This window comes from Heteronotia binoei, chromosome 7 (assembly GCF_032191835.1).
Source record: "Heteronotia binoei isolate CCM8104 ecotype False Entrance Well chromosome 7, APGP_CSIRO_Hbin_v1, whole genome shotgun sequence".
In the NCBI taxonomy this organism is placed as follows: Eukaryota; Metazoa; Chordata; class Lepidosauria; order Squamata; family Gekkonidae; genus Heteronotia; species Heteronotia binoei.
Genome location: NC_083229.1, coordinates 114,348,433 through 114,375,502, shown reverse-complemented (window position 1 = coordinate 114,375,502; position 27,070 = coordinate 114,348,433). Strand labels below are relative to the sequence as shown.

Sequence of the window (27,070 nt, the reverse complement as noted above, 5' to 3'; positions counted from 1 at the left end):
CTTCAGGAGGAGATTAGATAAACATCTGGAGCAGAGGTTCATTAGTGGCTATTAGCCACAGGGTATTGATGGAACTCTCTGTGTGGGGCAGTGATGCTCTGTATTCTTGGTGCTTTTTTGAGGGGGGGGGTCCAAGTGGGAGGGCTTCTAGTGTCCTGGCCCCACTGGTGGACCTCCTGATAGCACCTGGGTTTTTTTCAGTCACTATATGACAGTGTTGGACTGGACAAGCCATTGGCCTGATTCAATATGGCTTCTCTTATATTCTTATGAATTTCTACTCTGGCAAACTTCCTGGGTCAGCCAGTCAGGGTCCAGCAGGCAGCCCCGGGGCAGGCGGAGGGGAGGGGAAGATATCAGAGGGAGGGCAGGGAGGAAGGAACTGCTCAACCGTGCTCTGATACGTTAGGCCTTTCAGAAGGCAGGGGCTCTGGTGAAAAAGAAGGGCCGAACCCAGCCCATATTAAGCAAATCTTGCAAGAAGCCAGGGAGGAAAAAAAGTAGATCCTGCTCCAGGCTTGTGAGAACAGGAATCCGAGCGGAGGGGGGGAGAGAGAGAAACTAAGTGGGCCAACCCCTTCTTCCCCCATTCTGAGGCCTGGGAAAGCTTGGAGACTGATGTCCATATGATGGCAAAAGGACAAGTTTCAGTGCTGGCCAGGGGACAACATCACACTCATAAACAGAGCGACCTGAACCTCAGAGACAGAAATACAGGGGACGCAAGGTTCCCTCTAAGCTTGTGAGCAAAAATTCTACTTTGTGAGCTACTGGCATTCAAGTTGTGAGCTACTGCACAAATTAGTATGCTCAGGTCTCATCCTTCCTGAGCTAAAACAAAAATGTGTGAGCTGGAGGCTAAAAATCTGTGAGCTAGCTCATGCTAACTCAGCTTAAAGTGAACACTGGACACAAGCAGCCTATCCATCTGATTATATGAAAACTGCTGGAAGATCTCTCTCTAAGCCCTTCCTCGCCAGTCCCCTGGATGTTTAATATATTAGTGCACATGCCGATTACTCCATAAACAAGATTAACTCATACAAAGGGTTCTGCCTATTAAGAATGAAAAAAAGAACGCTCTGTCCGAAATAGGATAAAAAGATACTGCACAGTAACTACAGCAAGCATCAGCAACACGTGGTTGCTACATCCACCATAATCCCATACATAAGTAATGCGAGTATTTGCAAGGCAAGGATGAAACAGGCATCTGCTGTGTTTCACTGGAGTTTACAATGCACGTATTTGACGTGCCAGTCATGAAAAACATCTTCAGAAACAGGACCCTGTGACATTATCTAGAACCAAAACCACTACAAGATTAAAAAGAAGGGTGTGGATAATAAAGTAAAAAAAGGGGGAGTTAGTTCAAACACAGGGCTGATTCTCCCTAATGTTCTTTGGAATGCACATGCCAGCAGTGTGGTCTTTTTTGGAAAGTTGAAACAAACGTGAAGTGCATTTGAGTAGAAGCATTTTTTGGGTACATTTGGGACAGCGTTTCATGTCACATTTTTATTTCCTATCAGTTTTGTCTCATGCAGTTTCAGGATTTGGTCCCTCCGTGTGCTTTTACCTACATACGGACTTCAGAGCTGCGCAACAGAGATTTTAAATCAGTACTGTGAAACTGAACCCATATAAAACTTCTAATAAGTTTGATTCAACAACCCGGCTTGAAGAGCGGAGAGAGATTTTGAGAAAAGATCACAAGGCATCCAGTAGACAAGATCATAAAGTAGATAGGTTTTACCTTCTGCTGAAAGAAACCTGCCGGGCAAATTAGCACTGGGTCTATAATGAACAGGAGCAACGGTACAAATTCAGCAATTCAAAAGGGATAAAAGGCTCCATATAATGGAGGAGGAAAAGGAAGAATGATTATCAAAGAGGAACTGTGTTTAAATCAATTATGGGACGTTAGAACCTCTTTACTGAGACCTGCTGACACTGTAGCCATGAACAGGCTGTGTGAATAACACCAATGGGCTTGGCGTAAAATGGCTGGGGTAGGGAATCAGGAGCAGAATGGTACTTCCTTCTGCCCAAGAGAACTCTTTTAACTCCATCAAGGATTCAGATCTTCCACTCAGTGCCTGCCTCCCCTCCCCCTCCCCAGCTGCTGAAGTAGCCCAAAGGAGGTACAAGCTCATTGGCAACCTGAAGTCTATATTATTTTATTGTGATGTTTTCTATTCATTAAACTGGAGAGCCAGTTTGGTGTAGTGGTTAAGTGTGCGGACTCTTATCTGGGAGAACCGGGTTTGATTCCCCACTCCTCCACTTGCACCTGCTGGAATGGCCTTGGGTCAGCCATAGCTCTGGCAGAGGTTGTCTTTGAAAGGGCAGCTGCTGTGAGAGCCCTCTCAGCCCCACCCACCTCACAGGGTGTCTGTTGTGGGGGAGGAAGGTAAAGGAGATTGTGAGCCGCTTTGAGACTCTTCGGAGTGGAGGACGGGATATAAATCCAATATCTTCTTCTTCATCTTCTTCTTCTTCATTAGCTACCTTAGGTGTCCTTTTTAAACACAAAAGGTGGGGATACAAATAACTAATTAAATAATATAGTCGGGGCAGGCCTAGGCAACTGCCTAGGGCACAGGCCGGGGAAAGGCGCCGGATTGGGCTCTCCCACCTGCCCTTGCCTCCAGAGCCATTCATATCACCCTGGAGGAGAGGCCCCAGGGAGTATGAAATAGGTTGTGTGCTGCCCAGCCTCCTCCATGGCACCCGGCCCAGCCTGCCACCTTCTTATGGCCCCACATAGGCAAAGGCAGAAGGCTGGGAGGTGTGCACACTATTGTATCACTCCGGCTTCCGCTTTTGGAAGCCGGAGCAATGTGCCACAGTGCACACCCTCCCTGCCCTCTGCCTTTGACCGCGTGGGGTGGTGGGGGCAGTTGTAAGAACAGCGAGGGGAGTGCGGGTGATGGGGCAGCAAGGTGCCCTAGGGCCGCTCATGAATATAGTGTTTCCTAATAATTGAGCCCCGTGGCGCAGAGTGGTAAAGCTGCAGTACTGCAGTCGGAGCCCTCTGCTCACAACCTGAGTTCGATCCTGGCAGAAGCTGGGTTCAAGTAGCCGGTTCAGGGTTGACTCAGCCTTCCATCCTTCCGAGGTCGGTAAAATAAGTACCCAGCTTGCTGGGGGGAAAGTGTAGATGACTGGGGAAGGCAATGGCAAACCACCCCGTAAAAAGTCTGCTGTGAAAACGTTGTGAGAGCAATGTCACCTCAGAGTTGAAAACGACTGGTGCTTACACAGGGGACTACCTATTTTTTTGTAATGATTGTAGTTAGTTCTTCAATGATCCCCACTTAGCAGGAAGTGACTCTGCCCACACATTCATCAGGGATTGTAGGAAATGACCCCTCCCCACATCTGAGAGTAGGGGGAAAATACGTGCTGTGCCTTAGGAAATAGAAGTTTAGAGTCTAAGGGCTCTTCCACATTCTCATTTTTTTCCCTTGTACCCAAGTTTCCGCTTCTTGGGGGGGGGGGGGGGAGTTGTCTGTTCTATGTGTTTTGCACCTTCTAGTGGTCACTTCGATATGGCACCAGTTTATGTCCGGCATATCTCCCTGCAGATTTAAACTGTAGGTTTTCATGTGGGACATAAGCCAGTGCAATATCAAATCAACTACTAGAGGGAGCAAATTAAGAACAGAACAGAAACCTGACCCTTCTCTGGAAGAAACAGGAATTTACAAGTTTAGAAAATGAGAATGTTACCTTTAAAGCCCTATATGGTCTAGGACCTGCCTATCTTAGGGACCGTCTGTCCCCACATGTTTCCCAGAGGGTATTTAGATCAGGATCACAAAATCTACTAGGAGTTCCTGCTACACAAAAAAAGCCCTGTTGAAATATATTGTATTAGGAAATGGTCCTCTCACAGCTATATGTTAAATAGCATATTTTTAATCAGAGAAACTTAAATTTCTAAACTGCTTTGAATTTTAGCCCTTTTCAGGCTTGTAACATGGAGCTGGGGGGGTTATGACAGAGAAACGGTCTCACCAAAACCTTGTGTTGCTATTTGGGAAACTGTAGTCAAGCCCCTTCGGCCTCCTTCTCCATACCCATTATTTCTCCTCTGTTCCTTAAAAGCTAAATAGTGCAAGCACTGTTTCCCTTTCCCCTCACCCTTCACCAATCCCACCATTTATCACCTGTGCTCGGTGCTCTCCAACCGCAAACTGTATCATGGCGATGCCTGGATTATGGCTGTCGTCAATCCTTTCTACGGTGCTGGAGTCTATTTTCAGATCCCCGCTAATTTCTGCACTTTGTATAAAGTCTTCGGTTTTCAAATCTTCTACCTTCTTCAGCTCTCCATTGGCCAACTGAATAATTGACCCTTTCATGAAGTAAGGAGGCAGTGTAGGAGGAGCGGCTGCGGACGAAGGTAAGGACTGGACCAGGGGGAGGTGGATCTGAGCCTGCACGACGGCTGCCTGGTAAGCTGGCTGGTTCGCTAGTGACTCAGCGCTGAAATTCTCGTTTTTCGGAATGGCGGTTGTGACGAATGTGTGAGGCACTGCTGCCAGCTGGGGGGATGAAGTGGCTATAGCGGGTGGTACCCCTGAAGAGTCGATGTCTGCGCTGCCTACCGGTATTAACAGGGGCTGGGTGCCGGGGATTACCAGGTGTTGTGGCAGGTTTCCAGGGTAGCCGAACGCTTGCTGTTGACTGCTCAGATAGCCAATTACCGGTGGCTGAGTCCCAGTGTAGAATGCCGCAGTAGGCAGTCCGACCGGGAGCTGCTCTGAGGCGCTGTGTGTGGTCTGGATGACGGTGTGGGGGGACAGAGTGGCAACTGCTTTCACTCCGTCCTGGCCCATAGTCTGCTGTGGAGATAAAGCATAGGATCGGTGGGCTGTTTTTCCTAAATGCAAACTTCCCTTTTCGTTGAGAGCTGAAGGAGGTGTTTCTCTGTTGGTAGCTTGCTGGACCTCCATATCTGCAGTCGGTGTGCTGCTGTTGGGGATGACCATAACAGAGGACCGGACATTGGAGGAATCCCGTGAGACGTAATCGGCAGGACCCGAGTGGACCACCACATGCCTGGCCTCATAATGATGAGATGGTTTATTGCCTGATTTGACGAGAGTCATGTCTGAGGACGGTGAGATGCCGTATCGCCTACTCTTCTCCATTTCCCCATTGAGTATTTCTTTCACTTGCATCGCCTGCAGCCTGCTGCTCTCAGACTTCTTGGCGGACTCCCTAGTGACAAAATGGCCGCCGGAGTCTGCGTATTGCACCACCACCTGGGAGGAGGGGCCGAGGGTGAATGTGTGAGGGATCACTGCCTGGTGGGGATGCAAATGGACTGGGATGGCCGGAGGAGAAACATTTCTGATGGCACTCTGAGGAGAGCTGGAAATGTGGACATACTGGTTTTGCTGGGTCGGTGGCGGAGACCCTGCTGTGATCAATCCAGGGGTCCTTACTAGATGCTGCTCAACTTTGTGCCCTTGTTGGCTCATGCTGGCCAGCAAAGTGGAATAAGCCTCCAGCTGGGAACGCTGGGACGGAGTGGTCGCGACGGCAGTGGCAGAGGTTGCCGTGCCAGGCGCAGAATTGGCTGTAGGGGAAATCAATGGGGACGGGATGAATCCGGCGTATGGTCCGCTATACGGGGGCCCAACGAACTGGAAAGTGTGTTGCAAGTGTGTGTACTGCACCGGGGATACAGGCGTCCCTGCCTGTGTGAGCGCAGGCGGGTACACTGTGGGAAGTGTCGTGGTGGCTGGAACAGACCGAGGAGCATTAGGTGGGGAATAATCTATCCCCGTAGACAGTGATTTGTGTAAACCTATTCCCTGCTGTGAACCAGCCTCCACCGAACTCCCTCCAGGCCTGTTTCGTCCACTCGTGCTGCTCTGGCTGCTGGTTGTGCTCGAGAGCCATGTTAGATTATCTGCACGGTGGTTTTCAGTGGCCAGGACTAACGGCTTCACCTCAGAAGGCAGGCTAGTGGGGGGGATTTCTCGCTTCTTAGGTGGCAGGCATTCATTGCTTCTCTCCTGGTTGGATTTCATTTTTCACAGTCCCCTGCCCTCCACTTCTGTGGCTTCACTGCCTGGCTGGTTCTGATTTCAGTCTGCTAAGCAGAAAGTCACATTGGATTTCTGAAGGGGATCCAGAAACTTCATGAGGAATCATCTCCCTGTGAACACAATCCTCCGCAAACTGCTCTGGAATGAAAGGGAAAAGGAGGGGTGGGGGGAGAAAGAAAGTAATTAAAATCAAAGAAAAAGTTAATCGCTGTAATGGCATTTCTTTTGTTCAGAGTTTCAGACTATTAGATCTATAGGTAGTGTGTAAAACCCACACACACCATTTTAAATAAAATTACTTTGACCTCCATAACTTCTCAAAAGGAAATATTTATTTTTAAAATATTTATACTCCACCCATTCCAGAAAGATATCTCTGAGGCTGCAATATCATGTGCATTTACTCCCATTGTATCACTGTATGATTCACATACTACATCAGGTACTTCTGGGGAACATTGTTAATTTTGAATGTTAAAACATCTCAAGTGCCATTTTCAGTGGTTTAAGTCAAAAGGCGATCCCAACTCTTCCTTCAGGTTCCTAGGCTGAGGCAGCAGTAAAATATCATACTGACACAGGGTGGGACAGCCAAAGTTCTTTAGGAAAGAAGAAAACAGACCACTAGAGCTGCTCAGTCAGAAAAGGAAAGAAAAATTGAGGGGAAATCTTGCCTCAGCGGGAGAGAAAGGGAAGGAAAAGGGGTTGTAATAGGGGCTCTATGTTATCACTACTTTTTGTAATAGGGGCTCTATATTATCACAACTTTCAGCTATCTGCTGTTCTGTTTCCAAACTCTGTTATGTATGCAATATTCACTTCAGCTTTTCTCTCATGTCCTTTTTGTCCTTCTGGCCTTTTTGCTTATCATTGCACAGACCACATATGCAGCGACTAAAGGGACTACTGGAGCAACTGTTTTGTCTGACATTTGGTGCAAATATATGTTCCTGCGCCTTGGCAACTTGTAAGGTATAAAAAACCCCTACTGAAACTTACAGCAACCTATGCATGTCCCATTTCTGAAATGAATTTAGAAAATTCCAAACCAGGCAAGAAGCAATACAATATGGGACTTTAACAAAATAGGGGACCTTATCAGTTTGCAAATGTCATCAAGGCCAGCAGCCCAATGTCGTTCGTGGTTGTCTGTCAATCAGGATATCTAATGCTGTTAGAGGAGGTGATATTTTTCCTCCCCGCCCCTCCTCAGCCATTTTGCCCTGCTCCCTGGAGAAGTGCCCATATAGAATGTTACCTTCTGATCCCTGCAACCTATATCTGGTGCACAGGTTAAACTCTACCTGCATGGTTAAATTACAGACCATGATAATAACCCCCCATATGCAGCTCCAATCATATCACGTTCCCTCGTTCCTTAGTAACCAATGAACTGTGAGCTGCAGCTGCTGCATGATTTCTCTCTGTGAGGGAGAAGCAGCATTTACAAATGACTGGCAGGAACTCTGTAATCAGAAGAAGATGATATTGGATTTATATCCCGCCCTCCACTCCGAAGAGTCTCCGAGAGGCTCACAATCTCTTTTACCTCCCCCCCCCCACAACAGACATCCTGTGAGGTGGGTGGGGCTGGAGAGGGTTCTCACAGCAGCTGCCCTTTCAAGGACAACCTCTGCCAGAGCTATGGCTGACTCAAGACCATTCCAGCAGCTGCAAGTGGAGGAGTGGGGAATCAAACCCGGTTCTCCCAGATAAGAGTCTGCACACTTAACCACTACACCAAGCTGGCTAATCAGGGAATGAGGCTTGCTATATTTCAGGGGAGAAATTATTTTATAAGTTACAGCTTCATTGGTCCCAAAGAGCTGCCAATTTCAGATCAGAACACGTCCACAGTTGCCCTGGCACCTGCTCTTCACAGGATAGCTGTGCTTCGACATGATGGCAGATTTCAAGTGCAGGATGCCAGAACAAGACTTCCTGCATGTTTGTGTGTGTTGGTATGACTACCTTTTTTTTGTGATTTGTGCAGATATAGATAAGCTGTAACACAGGGGATCAGAGCTCCAAAACATGCTATAGTACCTTAATGGCTCTTTCATGGAAAATATCTCCCTTGGGAGCACTGTAAAGTTGGTCAAGGATTTTCGATAAGGCCTTCTTTTTAATTTAGAATGAGTCTTCAGGATACCTTTTAGAGAGCACGAGGGTCACTGATATCTTCGTTTTCTAGTCTGGCTCAATCACTTTCATACCTTTTATCAGGAGAATGATTCTAGCAGAGGATACTGGAAGTGTGGTATGTGTGGAATGAAGGTTAGGTACTTGCAGGGTTTTTTTTGTAGCAGGAACTCCTTTGCATTTTAGGCCACATACCCCTGGAGCCAATCCTCCAAGAGCTTAGAAGGCATTTATTACAGGGCCTACTGTAAGCTCTTGGAGGATTGGCTACATCAGGGGTGTGTGGCCTAATATGCAAAGGAGTTCCTGCTACAAATAAAGCCCTGGGTACATGGAACATGCAAATTTGATGTCTGCCGGTTTATTTGAAACATCTAGCTATACTCCAGCTTGTTTGTTAAATAAATGTTCGCAGTGGTTTAAATAAAACTTGAACAATATAAAACCATCCGTATAATACAAAGACCAATAACATACATTTTGCAATGGTTTAAAGTAAATAAATCGAACTGAAGATGGCAATACAATATCATGTAATCCCAAAGCCAAAACAAACAAACAAAGCAACAAGTCACAGGAGATAAAATTCAAGACACTGCCTATTCCTCTCTAGCAAAGCTTTTTTTGTAGCAGGAACTCCTTTGCATATTAGGCCACACACCCCTGATGTAGCCAATCCTCTGAGAGCTTACAGGGCTCTTAGTACCTCTCTACTGCACGCAGATCCCGGGGCTGGCTTCTCTTCACGGGCAGCTTCAACTGCATGGCAAGAGAAGCGTGTTAGCAGGGTCTCCGTGCAGTGTGGAAAGACCTCCCCACTGTACGGAGATCCTAGCCCCAGATTCTCTTGCAGGACCCTCTCTTCGTCCCTCTCCCCCTCTATTTGCTTTCTTTGTTTCTTTCTGTTTCCCCTTCTGCCCCCCCCCCCGCCTCTAGAGCCAGTTTGGTGTAGTGGTTAAGTGTGCAGACTCTTATCTGAGAGAACCGGGTTTGGTTCCCCACTCCTCCACTTTCAGCTGCTGGAATGACCTTGAGTCAGCCATAGCTCTGGCAGAGGTTGTCCTTGAAAGGGCAGGTACTGTGAGAGCCCAATCAGCACCACCCACCTCACAGGGTGTTTGTTGTGGGAGAGGAAGATAAAGGAGATTGTGAGCCACTCTGAGATTCGGAGTGGAGGGCGGGATATAAATCCAATGTAATCGTCTTCTTCTTCTCTCTTCTTTCCTTTGTTCTCCACCTCCCTCCCCATCTACCTGTTCTCTCCCTTTCTTTGATTCTCTCATTAGCATAATTCATTTGCATATGCAAATGAGTTATGCTAATGAGCTCCTGCACCGCTTTTTCTACAAAATGACCCCTGCTTATACTCAACCTTTCTGACTGGGACTCAAGCCAGATGATAGGTATAACAAACTTTTTCATCAGTCATAAGTGGTTTATCAGATATGATCATAACATTTACATCTTAACAGCAAAGACTCCTCATAAAACACATTAAGGCAGATTTGTTAAATACCAGCCACTGTATTTCATAGATTATAGTCCAGCTCTACGAGGACATTGTTGTTTTCTGCTAAAATTCCTAGGAAGGCTGACTGCAAAATTATAAGACCTATTATCAGGGGTGGAATTCTAGCGGGAGCTCCTTTGCATATTAGGCCACACCCCCTTGATTGTAGCCAATCCTCCCAGAGCTTGCAAAAAAACAGTCCTGTAAAAGCTCTGGGAGGATTGGCTACATTAGGAGTGTTTGGCCTAATATGCAAAGGAGCTCCTGCTAGAATTCCACCCCTGCCTATCATCGTTGTTATTACAGTTGTTGTTATTAATATTATTACCCTCTTCACAGCGGACAGAGGAAAAAGCAGAAAAAGAGCTTTTCCGGGGGGGGGGGGGGCGGATATGAACACAAGAATCTGTCTTATACTGAATCAGACGCTTGGTCCATCATTGCCACTACTGTCTACTCGGAGGCTCTCCAGGGTCTCAAACAGAGGTCTTTCACATCATCTACTGCCAGATCCTTACACTGGAGATGCCAGGGATTGAACCTGGGACCTTCTGCCTGCCAAACAGATGCTCTCCCTCCCCAAACAGTGAATGAGTACAGGCAGACCAGTAGAACACATGAAGTTGCCTTATACTGAACCCAGATCATCATTCTATCATGGTCAGTATTGCCTACTCAGACTGGCAGTGTTTTTCCAGAGTCATTCACATCACCTGTTACCTGATCCTTTGAACTGGAGATGCCAGGGATTGTACCTGGGACCTTGTGCATGCAAAGAAGACGCTCTGCTAGCCAATGTTCCCTCTAAGCTGCAGAGTCTTGTGAGCAAAAATTCTACTTTGTGAGCTACTGGCATTAAAGTTGTGAGCTACTGCATGAATTATTGTGCTTTGGGGCCATTTTTCCTGAGCTAAGAGAAAAAGGTGTGAGCTGGAGGCTAAAAATCTGTGAGCTAGCTCATGTTAACTCAGCTTAGAGGGAACAGTGCTGCTAGCATACCTGAATGAATGCCCTACCTTCAACTGGGATAGGATAATTTAATGAAATTTCATACTCAGATCAACTCTGAAATTGTGGCAGCAATAAAATCAACTCTCTGAATCATATTCCGCTTGACTGCCTCAAATTTCCAGCTCTGAGAGACGAACTGATCCCCCCTTTATTTAATCAGGAGGACTTCCTCTCTCCAGAAGCAAAACCATCCTGGGTACTTAGAGATGAAGACAAACAAACTACCCTGCGTGTAGCGAAATTTCTAGCAGCTCTTGTCAAAATCACAGTAGCAACCTTTAAATTCGCCCCCATTTTCCTGCGGATTTAAGTTTATTGTGGGACAAGAGTTTGCTGTTTATGACTCCGGATTAAAAAAAAAAAGTGAAGACAGCAAATAAAAGAAATAGAATATATATATTAGCTCTTAGTTTAATATACCTCACATAATTGTTGTGAAGTAAAAATGTTAAAAGGATCTTGCTGTGAGCTCTTGCAGTGGGACTAGTGAACAACATAGCAAATCTATAGCAGAATTTATATATGATCAATATGAGCGAAAGTTTTAAGTTTAATATCAAATTTTGGGAAGGTCATTCCAAAGGCAAGGTACTACCACAAAAAGTCGAGTTGGGGAATGCCTGGAGATTTTAGGGGTGGAGCTGAAGAGGGCAGGATTTGGGAAGAGGAAGAAGAACCTTAGCAGGGTTTAAAACCAAAGAGTTCTCCCTCCAAATCAAGGGAACTGACCTCTGATATTTCTTTCTTATTTTTTCTCATTTCTATTCCACCCTATCCTGCGGATGGGCTCAGGATGTATTACAACAAATCTGAACAAGTAACAATAAAACAGGAGGAGGAGGAGGATATTGGATTTATATCCCACCCTATACTCTGAAACTCAGAGTCTCAGAGCAGTCACAATCTCCTTTACCTCCCTGCTCCACAACAGATACCCTGTGGTGGGTGGGGCTAAGAGAGCTCCCCCAGAAGCTGCCCTTTCAAGGACAACTCTTACGAGAGCTACGGCTAACCCAAGGCCGTTCCAGCAGGTGCAAGTGTAGGAACGGGGAATCAAACCCAGTTCTCCCAGATAAGAGTCCAGGCACTTAACTACTATACCAAACTGGTTCTCATTAACAACAAATATAAACAGTTAAAACAATGAAACAATTAAAATTACCCCATTTCAGGAGGTAGACAAATTAATCAGGTCATAATACGAACAAAGCTGGAACCAATGATACCTTGATAGGCCAGATAGAAGATAGAATACTGCAGCAAGGGAAGTCAGACTCTATGTACCATGGGCATCCTCTGTCTTATCTGGACATCACGTGTAATAGCAAGAGAGCTCCAGTTCAAACCTGGAAGTTGGCAACCCTAGTCCCCACCCACATCATCCCTGAAGGTGGAGGCACAGAGAGCAGTGCTTGAGAGGTTGATCTTAACTGGCAAAGCTGGATAGGATGGGAGGAGATGGTAATATCACAATGCTATTATGACGCTAATATCATGCCACTACTTTAAAAATTAAATGTATTTATTGTGCAAAGGAATAATTCCAAGGAAAATAACAATATAAGCTAAAACGTATAATGCTTTCAAAGAGAGCAGCACAGTAAGTTTCTCTTTCTTGGTGTAATAAAGCGTTTGAGAGTTACTTTTAGACACCAGTACAAGGGACAAAGGAACGTCTATCTACTTGCAGCTATTTTGAGCTGAATAGCAGAATAATTACTACAGCCGTCTCCTACGGCTCATAAGAAGCGCAGCATGGATTTGCAGAGCATTAGGCAAGTCTCATCTGTTGCCGGATCTCCTGGAGCACTCAGCAGCCAAGTCATTCCTCCCACCATTGCTTGTGCTTCATTAAGTTAATCAGGTGTTCATTCAGTCAGTCAGTCATTGAAAAAAAATAAAATAAAGAGAGAGACTTTTTTTATACCAGTAACTTGGCTGTTAGCCAGAGAAATGCACAAGTGAGGAGTACGCCAATCTAACATACCCCAAATGAACGCCAAAAGATGAAGCCGGGCAGTATAAATTCAGAAGCCTTTTAGCAGGACCGGTTTGACAAAGGGGTTTGTTTTAATGTCTCCTCCTCATCGTAGCCTGTTAAGGTTCGGCACTGGAAACAAAAGAAGAATAAGAAGAATTGCAGATTTATGCCCCGCCCTTCTCTCTGAATCAGAGACTCAGAGCGGCTCACAATCTCCTTTACTTTCCTCCCCCACAACAGACACCTTGTGAGGTGGGTGGGGCTGAGAGGGCTCTCACAGCAGCTGCCCTTTCAAGGACAACCTCTGCCAGAGCTATGGCTGACCCAAGGCCATTCCAGCAGGTGCAAGTGGAGGAGTGGGGAATCAAACCCGGTTCTCCCAGATAAGAGTCCACACACTTAACCACTACACCAAACTGGCTCTCCAGGATGACAGAAAAGAGGCTGCTCCTTTCACACTGAGGCAATCAGTGGAGAGGAGATCCGTGCTACCCAGTGTGCACGCCGCAGCAGGCTAACAACTTAAACACAGCAGTAGCATTCATATTTAGCTTTAAAGGAGGCTCTAGTTGATCTGAAAGCCCACCACCACCATGTGGATGCAAAGAAGCAATACACAAAAGGAAAAATTGGGGGCAGTTGGAGTGAGCACCCAAGCAGTTGACGAAATACTGAAATTTTATATCTGATTATCCCAGATTGACGGAACTAGTAGCTGAGTTCTGTCACTGTACTACACAAGGGCTATTATATTCCTAGGCATAGAACATGAACATTTGATCAATTTTGCTTTTATGCACTGTTTTTGATTGGATTGGATTGATTGGATTTATATCCCACCCTTCCCGCCGAAGCAAGCTCAGGGCGGCTCACAAACAATTAAAGCAATACAATACTGTAAAATAGTTCAGTTCAATCAAACATGAATTAAACATTTAAACAATTCAACAATTTAAACAATTTGGTGCTAATGTCATTTAATTTCCAATGGCATTCATTACTCCTAAGAATTTTATGATATTCTTTTAACCTTTTTTTGTACTCCATAACCCTCACCGGACTTCATTCTAATTCTGTCTGTACTTTTTATTTCATCCTTTGATGCCATTAAAGGTTCTTGAACTTGAAACTTGATATCTGACTAGGTGAGCAGACCTGTCCCTCTGAAGCAACAGAACAGAGTCAAGTGGCATGTTTCAGACCAACCTTTTTTTTTATATGCCAGTACTTGCCTGTTAGCCAGTGAAATGCACAAGCAAAGAATACACCACTCTAGCACAATTATTATTTATTCAATTCAATTATTCAACTATTTATGCAATCAATTCGATCTCACACAAGCAAGGAGTATGCCAACTTTGTTGGTCTTAAAGGAGCCAATGGACTCTTAACTTTGTTTTATATCTGACTGATAGGGATGGAGAATAAAACAAAACTGTTTTTCTTAGTAGTTTTCAAGGATATTTCTGAATCATATGAAGAATCCCTTCCTAAAGAAATGGAAGGATAAAAACCCTAGTCGAACTTTCCACACTGAACTCTAAGTCCACTATGTGGATATTTTCTAATCGTTCCAGTGACACTCTGGTGTATCCCTTTAAGGCAAACAAATAAGCGCAGGAGGGGGCAGAAATCAAATAAAGAAGTGATAACGGTCATTTCATTACAGCCTTAATTGTGGCCACTGCTGAATTTTTACTTACTGGTGAATAAACAATTAGCATTCTAAATAGGGCTGGAACTAGACACAACTGGCTCTTTCTAAATCTGCATGCACACTTGGCAGTGAGCCACATTTAACTCAAGGTCTTAATTTGGAGTCAACATTTATCAGACAGGACCACAGGGCTATAAGCTCCATTTAAATTGTGGGTTCATGGCTGGTTCCAGCGATGAGGAACACTCAGCTCCCCTCCCCCCCTCGGTGACCCACCCTTCTCTCATGCCTGGGTTGAAAGTCTATGCAATCAGCCCCTGATGCCACTAGATAGTGAAATCATCATCATCCTCATCAGTTTAGTTTATTTGATTTATATCCCGCCCTCCCTGCCGAAGCAGGCTCAGGGCAGCTCACAAACATAACAGAACAACAATAAAAACAGTCAAATTAAACATTAAAATAAACTATTTAAAACAGTTTAAACAACTTGGTGTTAATTCCGTATGATTCAGGATGGCATTCAGTGTTCTTGGACGTCCAATTGGATCTAATATCAAGGCAGTGGTCGTGTTGTTATTATTGTTATTTTTGTTGTTGTTATACCTCACCCTTCACTCAGAGTCTCAGAGGGGCACTTCCAATCTCATTCCCTTCCTCTTCCCACGACATAAACCCAGTGAGGTAGGTGGGGCTGAGAGAGCTCTGAGAGAACTGCTCTTGAAAGAACAGCTCTGAGGGAACTTTGAATGACCCAAGGTTCACCTAACTGGCTGCATGTGGGGGGAGTGGGGAATCAAACCCAGTTCTCCCAGATTAGAGTCTGCACACTTAACCACTATATCAAACTGGTTCCCCAAACGGAACAGAAAACCACTACACCAACCTGGACAGTAGCCAGGAGCTATTGTCCAGGGGAGGGAACTGAGTTGACTAGCCCAGTGAATCCTATTGGATGACAATCAACCTCCTGCCTAGAAGGATGTTGAACCATGTGAGTGATTAGAAAGGGACAGCAAGGAGACGGTGATGCCAACACTACTTGCTGGTAGTCAGGGAAGGAGATGCTGCCTGGCAGGGAAATAAGCAGGTGGGGGGCACAAGTGACTGGGAAAAATGCCAATGCCTGCCCTAGAGAGGGATTAGTGAGCAAGCAAGCGAGCAGGCAACAGTGATGATCAAGTTCTGATATTTGCTCTAGTTTTTCATTCAAATATAATGTCTATCAATTTCTCCCACTACCGCCCTTAAAGCCTGTCTGCTGGGTTGTTCTAGTTCAGGGGTGTCAAACATGTGGCCCAGGGGCTGAATCAGGCCGCTGGAGGACTCCTATCATCTGGCCGTCATCTCCTTCCTTCTCCCTCTCTCTTGCTTCCTTCTATTATCACAGCTTGCTTTGCCAGGCTTGCTCAGTCGCACAGGAGCTACAGAGCAAAGCCTCTATTTTCTCCATTGACCGTTGCTCCTCCACTGGGGAGGAAGGGGGGGAGGGATAGCTTGCCAGGCTTTCTCAATCGCACAGCAGACCTACTGAGCCAAGCCCCTCTTCCTTCTACTGGCTGAGGCTCCTCCCCATCCTGGTCCCCTGGGGAAGGAAGGAAAGAGCCACAGCTTCCTTTGCCCAGTACCCTGGATCCCATCAGAGAAATACAAAGAAAGCACCTTAAAGACCAACAAGCACTAATGCTTGAAGCATGTTTTAAAGTTTTTTTTTTAATCTTTGTGTTTGTCTGTGTCCTTTAAAAAGTTTATATCTCTGCTACCTAGTCATAAATAGGTACATACATGGCCTGGCCCTACCCAACATGGCTCGGCCTAACAAGGTCACATTTATCTCAGATTCAGCCCTCATAACAAATGAGTTCGACACCCCTGTTCTAGTTGGTAGATTTTTAGCCATTTGAGGAAATGACAAAACTCACTTTTTGCATATATATATTTTATATACAATCTGTGCATACACTGTTTTCATAGAAAAGTGAGGGAACTAATTTGCTTGGTGTAACACAACTAATATAGGACACATGTGTTTTACTCATTACTCTACAACCCGAGTAGATAAAACAACTATGTAAGTCTCGTGTTACAGCTGATTCATTTACTGCACTGGAAAGGCCAAGCAGTTGGTTTGCTTGAGGATATGGAAGGACTGAGACAAATATAAACTTTGATGCCTTGTCTAACTTTTGGCAAGAGAGAGGAGAATAATTCAAAATACCTTCTTGCTCTGATTAAACATCCAATCTTCCTAACACTGTTTGATGTTGTATGCAGTCGGATTTTTAAAAAATGAGAATGTTTTGTGTATGCCCTTGTTATTTATATTACATAATAAATTAAAATTATCACTTTTTTTTGCTAGTGAAAGGCTATTTTAAGCCAAGCAACAGAACTACAGACCAGATAATGCCCTTTTCTTGGTCTCTGGCTTATTATGGCACAAACGCACACACATATAAAGGCTAATTTCCTTTGGAAATCTAATTCATTGTGATTTCTGATGGCTTACATTAATTTGACCCCCATCTATCTCAGCTCCAACCTAGGGCTGCCTGCTCTGAGTTAGAAAATACCTAGAAATTTGGAAGGGTGGAGCCCAGGAGGGTGGGGTTTGGGGAGGGGAGGGACCTCAGTAGGATATAATGCCATAGGGCCTACCCTTCAAAGCAGCCATTTTCTCCAAGGGAGATCAACTGTAATAACAGGAGGTCTCCAGGTGCCACCTGGAGATTGGCAACCCTACTCCAACTCAGTTGTGCACTTGAGATGCTACCAAAAGAATACAGTAAGGACCAGGCCCAACCAGGTTTCCAAGGATACTGACTGGGGGGAAACAAAAGGAGCCTCCCCTCCCTTCTCTTTCACAGTAGCAGTTTACTCATGAGTTGTTCTTCAACAGGCTAGTAGAGGTAGGAATAAAGAAATGTATATAATTCCAAAATGGGGTCTAATTCAGAGGTGTCAAACATGCAGCCCGGAGGGGTCCTATTGAGCCCATGAGCAAATCAAAAGTAGGTTTGCAAGTTACCTGAACAACACCTGAACAGCATATCAGGACTGCTACAGCACAGACATTGCCTCCAGTTTTTGATGTATTAATTCAGAACAAGAGGTGTCAGTTATCAGAGACTGTTAAATAAACAAAACACTGCAAGAGTGCTAATGCTTTAAGCATGTTTTATTTTAAGTTTTTTTTTAAAAAATCTGTGTGTTTGTCTGTGTCCTGGCATTACATTTCACAACACATGTGACCCGGCCCGACAAGGTCTCATTGTATGTCAGATCGGGCCCTCATAACAAATGAGTTTGACACCCCTGGTACTCTAATTCATAAGAGCTTATGCTGAAATAAAATTTAGCCTTTAGAATGCCTTGTTTATTTTGTTTGTTTTTGTAAGAGAAGAAACAGATGAAGATTAACAAGAGAAGAAGAAGAAGATAATATTGGATTTATATCCCGCCCTCCACTCTGAAGAGTCTCAGAGCGGCTCACAATCTCCTTTACCTTCCTCCCCCACAACAGACACCCTGTGAGGTGGGTGGGGCTAAGAGAGCTCTTACAGCAGCTGCCCTTTCAAGGACAACCTCTGCCAGGGCTATGGCTAACCCAAGGCCATTCCAGCAGGTGCAAGTGGAGGAGTGGGGAATCAAAACCGGTTCTCCCAGATAAGAGTCCCACACACTTAACCACTACACCAAACTGGCTCTCTTTCATGAAATCAGTATGCCTCACCCCCTTCCCCCCACACACAACATGGATGCCAGTGAGAAGCCTTTTCCCAGGGTGGCAGACCACTCCACATATGAACTTCTTGTTAGTCTCGAAGATGCTACTGGACTGAAATCGAACAGTTCAGCAGACGTAGTATTTAAACTCTTTGTGTAATGCATGTTTTCCCCCATGTGTGCAACATCTGTTTGCAAAGTGCTACAGACACGAGAAACACACAGCACTGCCCCATTGTCAGACGATGAATGTGGTAAGCGGCTTTTAAACATTATTCTTGTCAGACAATAGCGCTTTTGGGCAACCACCACTGGAGGGCAGTAGTACTTGAATTGTACCAGAAGAGAGAAGGGAAAATGTCCAGGGTAACAACTCCCGGTGAATTTTAACTCTGTGAAATAATCCTTGAGTATCTCCCTCCATCCCTGCTTTTGATTTTACTGCACACATTCTCCTTCTGGCTATGAAAGCAGGGTAGTAGATCATATTTGTATTCCCGCCAGTAGAAGAGGGTAACGCATGAAGTAAATTCAAACCGACGAATGTCATCTTTCCTTCTTTTCCATCCTGTGACACTGTTCTAGAAGGAAAGGGGGGAGTGAGAAACATCTCTGCAGTCAGGGAGAAAGAAAATAGTTGCATTTGCAATTAGCCACTCACCAGGGATACGTAGGAATTCCTTGGGACGGAATAGCTTGATTAGTATACTCGATTTTCCTGGTTATCCACAGATACACTTATAATGGTGCATAGAAACTATTTCTTGGGGCTACACTTTGGGGTGCTGGTTAAGTGCGGAGACTCTAACCTGGGAGAACCGGGTTTGATCCCCCACTCCACCACCTGCACCAGCTGGTGTAACTTTGGATCAGTCATATCCAGAGCTTTTTTGTAGAAAAAGCCCAGAAGGAACTCATTTGCATATCAGGCCACACCCCTTGACATCACCATTGTTTCACACAGGGCTTTTTAAAAGAAAAGGCCCAGCAGGAACTCATTTGCATATTAGGCCACACCCCCTGGCATCACCGTTTTGTCACACGGGGCTTTTTTAAAAAGAAAAGGCCCAGCAGGAGCTCTGTTGCATATTAGGCCACATCCTTTGGCATTACCATTGTTTCACACAGGGGCTTTTTTTAAAAAGCCCAGCAGATGTTCAAATGCATATTATGCCACACCCCCTGACATCACCATTGTTTCACATAGGGCTTTTTTTTAAAGAAAAGGCCTAGCAGGAACTCATTTGCATATTAGGGCACACCCCTGACTCCAAGCCAGCCGGAACTGCATTTCTATGCTTTCCTGCTTAAAAAAAATGCCCTGTCATAACTCTCTCTGAGCTGTCCTCTCAAGAGCAGTTTTCTCTGAGCCCTCTCGGCCCCACTCACCTACCTCACAGGGTGTCTGTTATGGGGAGGGGAAGGGGAAGGAGATTGTGAGCTGCTCTGAGACTCCCGAGTGAAGGGCAGGATATAAATCCAGTATCTTCTTCTTCTAATTTAACTTTTCTGAAAGCCTGCTGTGATTCCTCCACTCCATCTTCAGAAACATAGCAACTCCCCCCCCCCCACTCCCCAATCTACTATACTGTGCTCTAGAGTCATACCTCGCAGCATGTGGCAAACTGGCTTGATAAAGCCATCTGTCTATGTTCAAGTAATTCTTAATTTTGTCATCCAGTTCCATCTGGCACAGCAGTGGACCCACGAAGGACCAGACCACAGCAGCTCAACTGCTCTCCTCTTCCTTAACCATGTGAACAAAGCCAATACAGGGTCAACTATGTTTAAAGAGTGCATCAGGTTCTTTAACAGTAATAGCACTAAGTTAGCTAAGTTTTCAATCACATGAACATATGAACATATGAAGCTGCCTTATACTGAATCAGACCTTTGGTCCATCAAAGTCAGTATTGTCTACTCAGACTGGCAGCGGCTCTCCAGGGTCTCAAGCTGAGGTTTTTCACACCTATTTGTCTGGACCCTTTTTTGGAGATGCCAGGGATTGAACCTGGGACCTTCTGCTTCCCAAGCAGATGCTCTACCACTGAGCCACCGTCCCTCCCCCTGAGCCACCGTCCCTCCCCCATGAATAAACTGCAAGTCAGCTGCAACATAACGTTTTTTCTTCCCCTGAAGAAAGTCCAGGGAGGAATGAAAACTGAGGGGGGGGGGATCTCTGAACAGCAGTATTCAGGAATCCCTTTTTCTGCTCAAGAAATATTTCCAGCAAAATCTATGCAGGTTTTGAATTCTGATGCAAGTGTTTGGACATGTATTCCTCTGCAGAATGCTGACTGTACAGTTCTTTGCCTGGCAAACCATGGCAAGTTGCCATGCCACAGTTGCCAAATATGTCTGCTCACAAAGGATAGGGTTTCCAGCCTCCAGCTGGCAGCTGGAGATCTCTGGCTATTACAACTGATCTCTAGGTGACAGCGAGAAAATAGCTCCTTTGGAAGGTGGACTCTATGACATTATACCCCAGTGAAGTCCTTCCCCTCTCCAAACCCTGGTCTTCTAAGGCTCCTCTTCCTAAATCTCCAGGTATTTCCCAGACTGGAGCTGGCAACCATGTCAGAAGAAGAAGTTATTACCTACAGATCATATAGTTATGATGCAAGCAGGGGTGGAATTCTAGCGGGAGCTCCTTTGCATATTAGGTGACACACCCCTGATGTAGCCAATCCTCCTACAAAAAAGAGCCTTGTAAGCCTTGGAGGATTGGCTACATCAGGGGTGTGTGGCCTAATATGCAAAGGAGCTCCTGCTAGAATTTCATCCCTGAATGCAAGTATTATTATTCTGCACATACATGGATTCAGAATCATGGAGCTATCATAAGGTTAAAGCTTCAGAAACAGCATACCTGCAGATCTTGCAAAAGAAGTTGCATAACATTCTTTAAACCTCGTGGCCTGTAGGTAGTTGCCAAGGTTACAGACAGAGTCTGTGGGCCAGATCTCGTTGTGTGCAGTACGGCTGCACATTTCTACAGGGATACAACTGAGCAGAGATGTGTGCTCCTACACAGTTTCATATACAGCTGCACATTCCCACAGGCAATTCTAAACAGCACAATATTACGGAGAAGAGCAGCCACGTTCAAGGAAATTATTGCCGGGAAGCTGCAGCTAAATCAGAAGAGAAGTTTTCATGACACTTGGGTCTCCCCCGCCCCCCTTATTAATGTTATCTTTACACAATCAAGTTCAAAATTCATATGCAGAAAAGGAGCTCTGCATATTTCAAGCCTTCTCTTCGCCCTCAGCAGACATTTCCAGTATAACATTATTTTTATGTGGGCTGTTGAGATGACAACAAAAACAACAGTCAAAAACACTGGAGATCAGTTCTACGGCTAACAAGTAATGAACGCCGAATTAAAATCTAGCTTCTTCTGTACATGCATGCAGAGGCAGCAAATATATAAGGGGAAGGAGAAGCATTTTTATAGAGCAAGCAAGTGTGTGTTGCTAGGTTTCCGCATGCTTCATTATCAGATGTCACAGAAAAGTCAGTCAATACACTACTATTCATAGCCTCACAGTAATAAAATTCTAGCGCTGCAACCTCAGATCAAAAGAACAAAAAGAGGGGAAGGAAAAAACTTTTTTTAAAAAAAGATGCATTAAGAACCTAGAAGGTTAAATGAATCCAAAGCAAAGAGTCCAATATTTTAATAAATGAATACCGGATATAAGTATATATCAATTATACAAAAATACATGAATTGCATGGAACACGTGTGGCATAGTAATGTTCACGTGCAGTATCCATTACTATGCCACATGGGTTCCATACTGCACTTAGAACTGATTTCCTTGCTCTAGATCAGGAAGGTACACAAGTGAACTAGCATTGAAGCTGCGATCACACACAATAAATAATGCACTTTCGATGCGCTTTATAGCTAGATTTTACTGTGTGAACTGGCAAAATCCAGTTGGAAAGTGTACTGAAGTGGATTGAAAGTGCATTATTTAGTGTGTGTGATCATAGCCTCAGTGTACCTGTTCCAGTATACCATTCAGTGTACCACACGTGTACCTGACTTGGGCAGAAGGTGCTTTCAAATGAGGCCTCCTAAAGCATATCTCTGCCTAAAGTCACAGATACTGATTAAAACACAATTCCAACTTGTCCTATATTGATTAATTATTTTAATTTTTTTGCAGTGTTTGGAGACACTGTGTAATTAATTATTATGCTTGACCACTGAAGAAGGCCATAATGCCAAAATGCGTTTGGCCAGGGTTGCATAAGGGCTTTGAGTATATTGTATGATTTTAATCTAAACTGAGGCTATATTAGGGCCTGCAATTGGTTTTTTTTAGATATTTTGTAATAAATACATGTATTTTTGTATAATGAATGCATGCTTATATTCTATATTCATTTATTTAAATATCGGGTCCTTTGATTTGGATTCATTTAACCTTTTAGGTTAAATCTATGCGTTGTCTTATTGTTATTAAAGAACTTGATTTAACACATATGAATGAATGCTTTGATGGACCAATGCAATTGATATCAACAAATGGGTCTCTTTTTTTGTTACAAAGAGAACTTCAAAAAGTGTATTAACTTCTGTTAAAAATATAAACAAACAGTAAATATTTCAAAGTTTGAGTCCAGCTGTCAGCTTTAAGACCAACAACGTTTAATTCTGGGTGCACAAAGGCTTATACCCTAGGCATGTCAGTCCCCAGATCTCAGTGGGTTATAACAGTTTTGTAGGCTCCTTCCTGTCCCAGTCAGCTGGCCGGCAGGGGGAAGCCCTGCTCCAGCAGTTATGATGTGCCTTTCCACCTCAGAAGGCTTAGAAGAAGTTGGAAACTTATGAAGCTGCGAGAAAGGCAGAGAAGCCAGCACAGTCCCTCCATTTGTTTTACATTTCTTTCAGACGTCATGTGCTTAGTAAAGAGTGAACTAGAACCTTTTGTTTCCTGTGTCAGTTTGAAGAAGTTGGTGGAAATACAGCAGATGGTTACATGCAGCAACTCCCGTGAGTAAACTGCCCCAGTGAGATCACAAAAGTATATGGTTGCAAACTGTGTTTATTTTGACTGCTTTGTGTGTGTGTGTGTGTGTGTTCACTTTCATTTACTGGAAGTGCAGAAGCGGGGGAACAAGGAAATGAAGGCTGTATTCAGGGGAACTGTACAGCTGTATTTTTATTTATTTATTTTAGGGAATGGGAAAGTCTCCAGGCTCCACCCTCAAAGTCCCCAGGTATTTTCTGAGTTGGATCTGGCAATCCTATTATACTCAGAATTAAACTTTGTCGGTCTAAGACAGGACACCAGGCTCAAACATGTTCAGACCAACACAGCTGCTCACCTGAACCTAGTACATATTTCAGTCTCATTGGACATCCTCTGAAAATACATCCATTCCATGAAAACTGAAATGTAAATGCAGGCATACTAAGACTGTTGTCTGATGAGAGTGTAAGCTGTTTTGAATTTTTGCCAACTCAGTAGCTTCTTAAAAAGCTTAGCTCAATGGTGGGCAAGCTACAAGTTTAGATTTTTTTGCAAATGGAGAGTGGCAGTCCCCACCGGCTCTATTCCTGGAGTGGCTGGCAACCATGCTGTATTGTACACACTGATTAGAACAAGACTTTTCAAGATGGACTGTGAATATTTTTAGGAGCTCACATCATCTCCTGCCAGAGGTAATTTGATGAAATACTCTGCTCTTTCAACGTGCCATCAGAAGATGGAAGACTGATGTATTAGCAGAGAGCTAGTCCCAAGCTATAATGAGCGCTTTACATTAGTATAAAAGCAAGATGATCTAACTGTTTCCTGGGAAACAGCTAAAGGCCTGCTTGATATATACTGGCAAACCTTCTGGGAATAGAACGGTGGGTTTCTTCTAGCAAACACTACCAACATTACTCACTCAGGACCACTTTGCACGAATATCGTTACTTCAGTTGTGATTATATAGGTGATACAAAGCACAGATTACTGAGTGTACACATGGCTTCTTGACTGCTTTCAAAGAGGCATACATACTAATTGCATTCATCTTTGCAGATGCACAGCCCATGAATTCTTTTAAATTGAAGCACCGGAAGCTACACTGAAAATTTGGTGCCTCTACTGCAAACACAGCCCCCCAAGACCCCTACATATGCCTGGATAGATTGCCTACTATAGCATATGGGGATCATTGATTATAATGGTCCTCATAGGCTACAAGATAGGGACGTCAAACTCATCTGTTATGAGGGCCAGATCTGAGACCTTGTCGGGCCAGGTCATGTGTGTCATAAAAGGTAATGCCAGGTAGGGGATATAAAAACTTCATAAAAGACACACACACCTGCACTCAGCCTAATCCACCTCACTGGCTTGTTGAGTCTCAGCCAACAGAAGGAAGAGAGGCTTGGCTCAGTAGCTCTGCTGTGCAACTGAGAAAGCCTGCCAAAGCTAGCTCTCCTTCCCCCACTTCCTCCCCAAGGAAGGAGCTTTGCTCTGTAGCTCCTGTGTGACTGAGCAAGCCTGGCAAAGCAAGTGATACAGAAGGAAGCAAGAGAGGGAGAACGAAGCAGACGACAGTGAGTTGCTCACAGGCCTGATAGGAGACTTACGGGGACCTCGGTTGATCCCCAGGCTGCATGTTTACCCCTGCTATAAGGGATCCAAAGACATTTAAAGGTCTTGCGGTTCCTTTAAATGCATTTATGAAGCTGCAGCTTCACTCAAAATGATGTTTAAAGGGACCGCATTTCCTTTAAACACCATTTAACTGTGGCTATTTGTTTTCCAGGATAATCCCTAATTTGGGGCGGATTATTCAGTATTGGTTATGCTCAATAGCTGAAAACATACACACACACACATACACCAGATGAAGGAATACCAGAGAAATACTGATAAGGTATTTTCTGGCTTTTTGTGTGTGTTGCTCAGATAGAGCTGAACACACACCCCTAGGATGCACCAGTGTAGCTGCTAGTCAGCTCCCACACAACCCCACCTCCCACACCATGAATTCAGATCAGAACTTCAGAATGCATATGCATAGGATTCAGCTGTAAATTAAATCAACTTGACAAAAAAGAAATAAGCCCCTAAACTCTAAATAAGTTGTACCCTTTGAAATTCAACAGTGATATTATACAGAAGAAAACACATACATTAGTTTTATGTGTCTCCAGTTTTATTATTTAAAACCAAAGATATTTTTATTATTTGTTTTGTTTTTGTAAAGCTTTAGCCTTGTTTGCTCTGGAAAATATCATGCCGGACTAACAAACAGTAGAATCACAAAACAATTATCAGCAGTTTGCTAACCTTAAACAACCTTGACAGGTGGATTACTCTTGCGGAGAACACATTCTTCCCTTTCTCTATTAATAAGTGTAAGTGTGAACAGCATGTGTATGTATGTGTGAGAGAGCATTTTGTTAGCAAGGAGCACAAATTAGAGAGTTTATGAGCTTTGCGGCAATCACCCCTTGCAGCTATCACAAAACGCTCTGGAAGAACAGGCATCTTTGTCAAAGGACAAACAAATATATGTTATATGCAAAGGATATGGAAACTCTGGGACAAAAGGGTACTGGTATGATAAAGGCACAACAAGGGAGGTTGCTTCTAGAAGGCTATACTCAGTGTTCAGTTCTGCCTAGGGAAATGCAAGTTCATTTTTTTTGCTTAGCTTCAAACTCGTTGTAGCCTTGGGAACAACACTGTCTCCTGGGATAATTTACCTTGCAAGGTCATGAGGCAAAAATTGCTCTGTGCACATAGGATGCTTTCAGTCAGGCGTGGAATCCTAGCAGGAGCTCCTTTGTATATTGGCCCACACCCCCTGATGTAGCCAATCCTCCAAGAGCTTACAAAAAAGAGCCTTGTAAACTCTTGGAGATTGGCTACATCAGGGGTGTATGGCCTAATAGCCAAAGAAGCTCGTGCTAGAATTTCACCCCTGCTTTCAGTGTTCCCTCTAAGCTGAGTTAGTGTGAGCTAGTTCAAGTTTTTTTGCCTCCAGCTCACACATTTGTGTCTTATCTCAGGAAAAATGGCCCCAGAGCAAACTATTTTATGCAGTAGCTCACAACTTTAATGCAGCAGCTCACAAAGTAGAATTTTTGCTCACAAGACTCTATAGCTTAGAGGGAGTATTGGATGCTTTATATTTGCTTGCTGAAGGAAGATGGGCTATAAACGTAAAAATCAGTCATTTGCTATCTTGGCTTACAACCCTGGCATTTTCCTACAGATAAAATTATTAGATTTCTGCTAAATAAAATGTCAGAAGTGTTCAAACAACAGCTGGGAGAATGTAGAAATCAATCTGGACAACCATAATCTGTGTTGCGATTTTTGAGGATGCGCGAGAAACAGTTGGTCTCTCAACCCTAGTTTCAACATTACATCTCCACACATCCGAAAGAAAGAAGAATCATGTCAAACCAGGGCTTTTTTGGTAGTAAAAGCCCAGCAGGAACTCATTTGTATCTTAGGTCATACCCCATGATGTCACAACTGTTTCACATAGGGGTTTTTGTAGAAAAAGCCCAGCAGGAGTTAATTTGCATATTAAGCCACACCCTCTGATGCCTTGTCAGCCAGAACTGCGTTCCTGCTAAAAAAAAAAGCCCTGCGTCAAACTCTCAAAACTACCAACCCTCTCTGCATAGCTGTGTGACACACATATCAGCAAACTGAGCTCCATCTATCCGAGCAAATGGAAGCAGAGTTAATGCATGCAAAATAAGGCTTTAAATAGACCACAGTTCTTGAATAGTTCTCATTTAATATTCTACTCAGATTCTAGATTCTGTGAGTTCCCGTGTTAAACTTATAATTTCATTCTGCATTAGGTTTTACATTTTATCTAACAACAGTAGGGGGTGTCACATAACTACAGTAGGGGGTGTCTCAAATATGACTTGCGGAGTGAACGCAAGTCATATTTGGATTGTATCTTGTTTTAGGGCTTTTTTTGTAGCA

The 27,070-nt window shown here is 44.2% G+C and overlaps 1 protein-coding gene across 1 annotated transcript in view; it reads right to left on the bottom strand.

The window, feature by feature from the left end:
- Nucleotides 1-27,070, bottom strand: part of ATXN1 (ataxin 1) — a 144,024-nt gene that overhangs the window by 12,553 nt on the left and 104,401 nt on the right. Inside the window, exon 3 of the mRNA XM_060244249.1 lies at nt 4,176-6,206. Within this exon, the coding sequence (XP_060100232.1) occupies nt 4,176-6,050 (1,875 nt within the window). The 5' untranslated portion in view covers nt 6,051-6,206. The remainder of the gene's footprint in view (nt 1-4,175; nt 6,207-27,070) is intronic.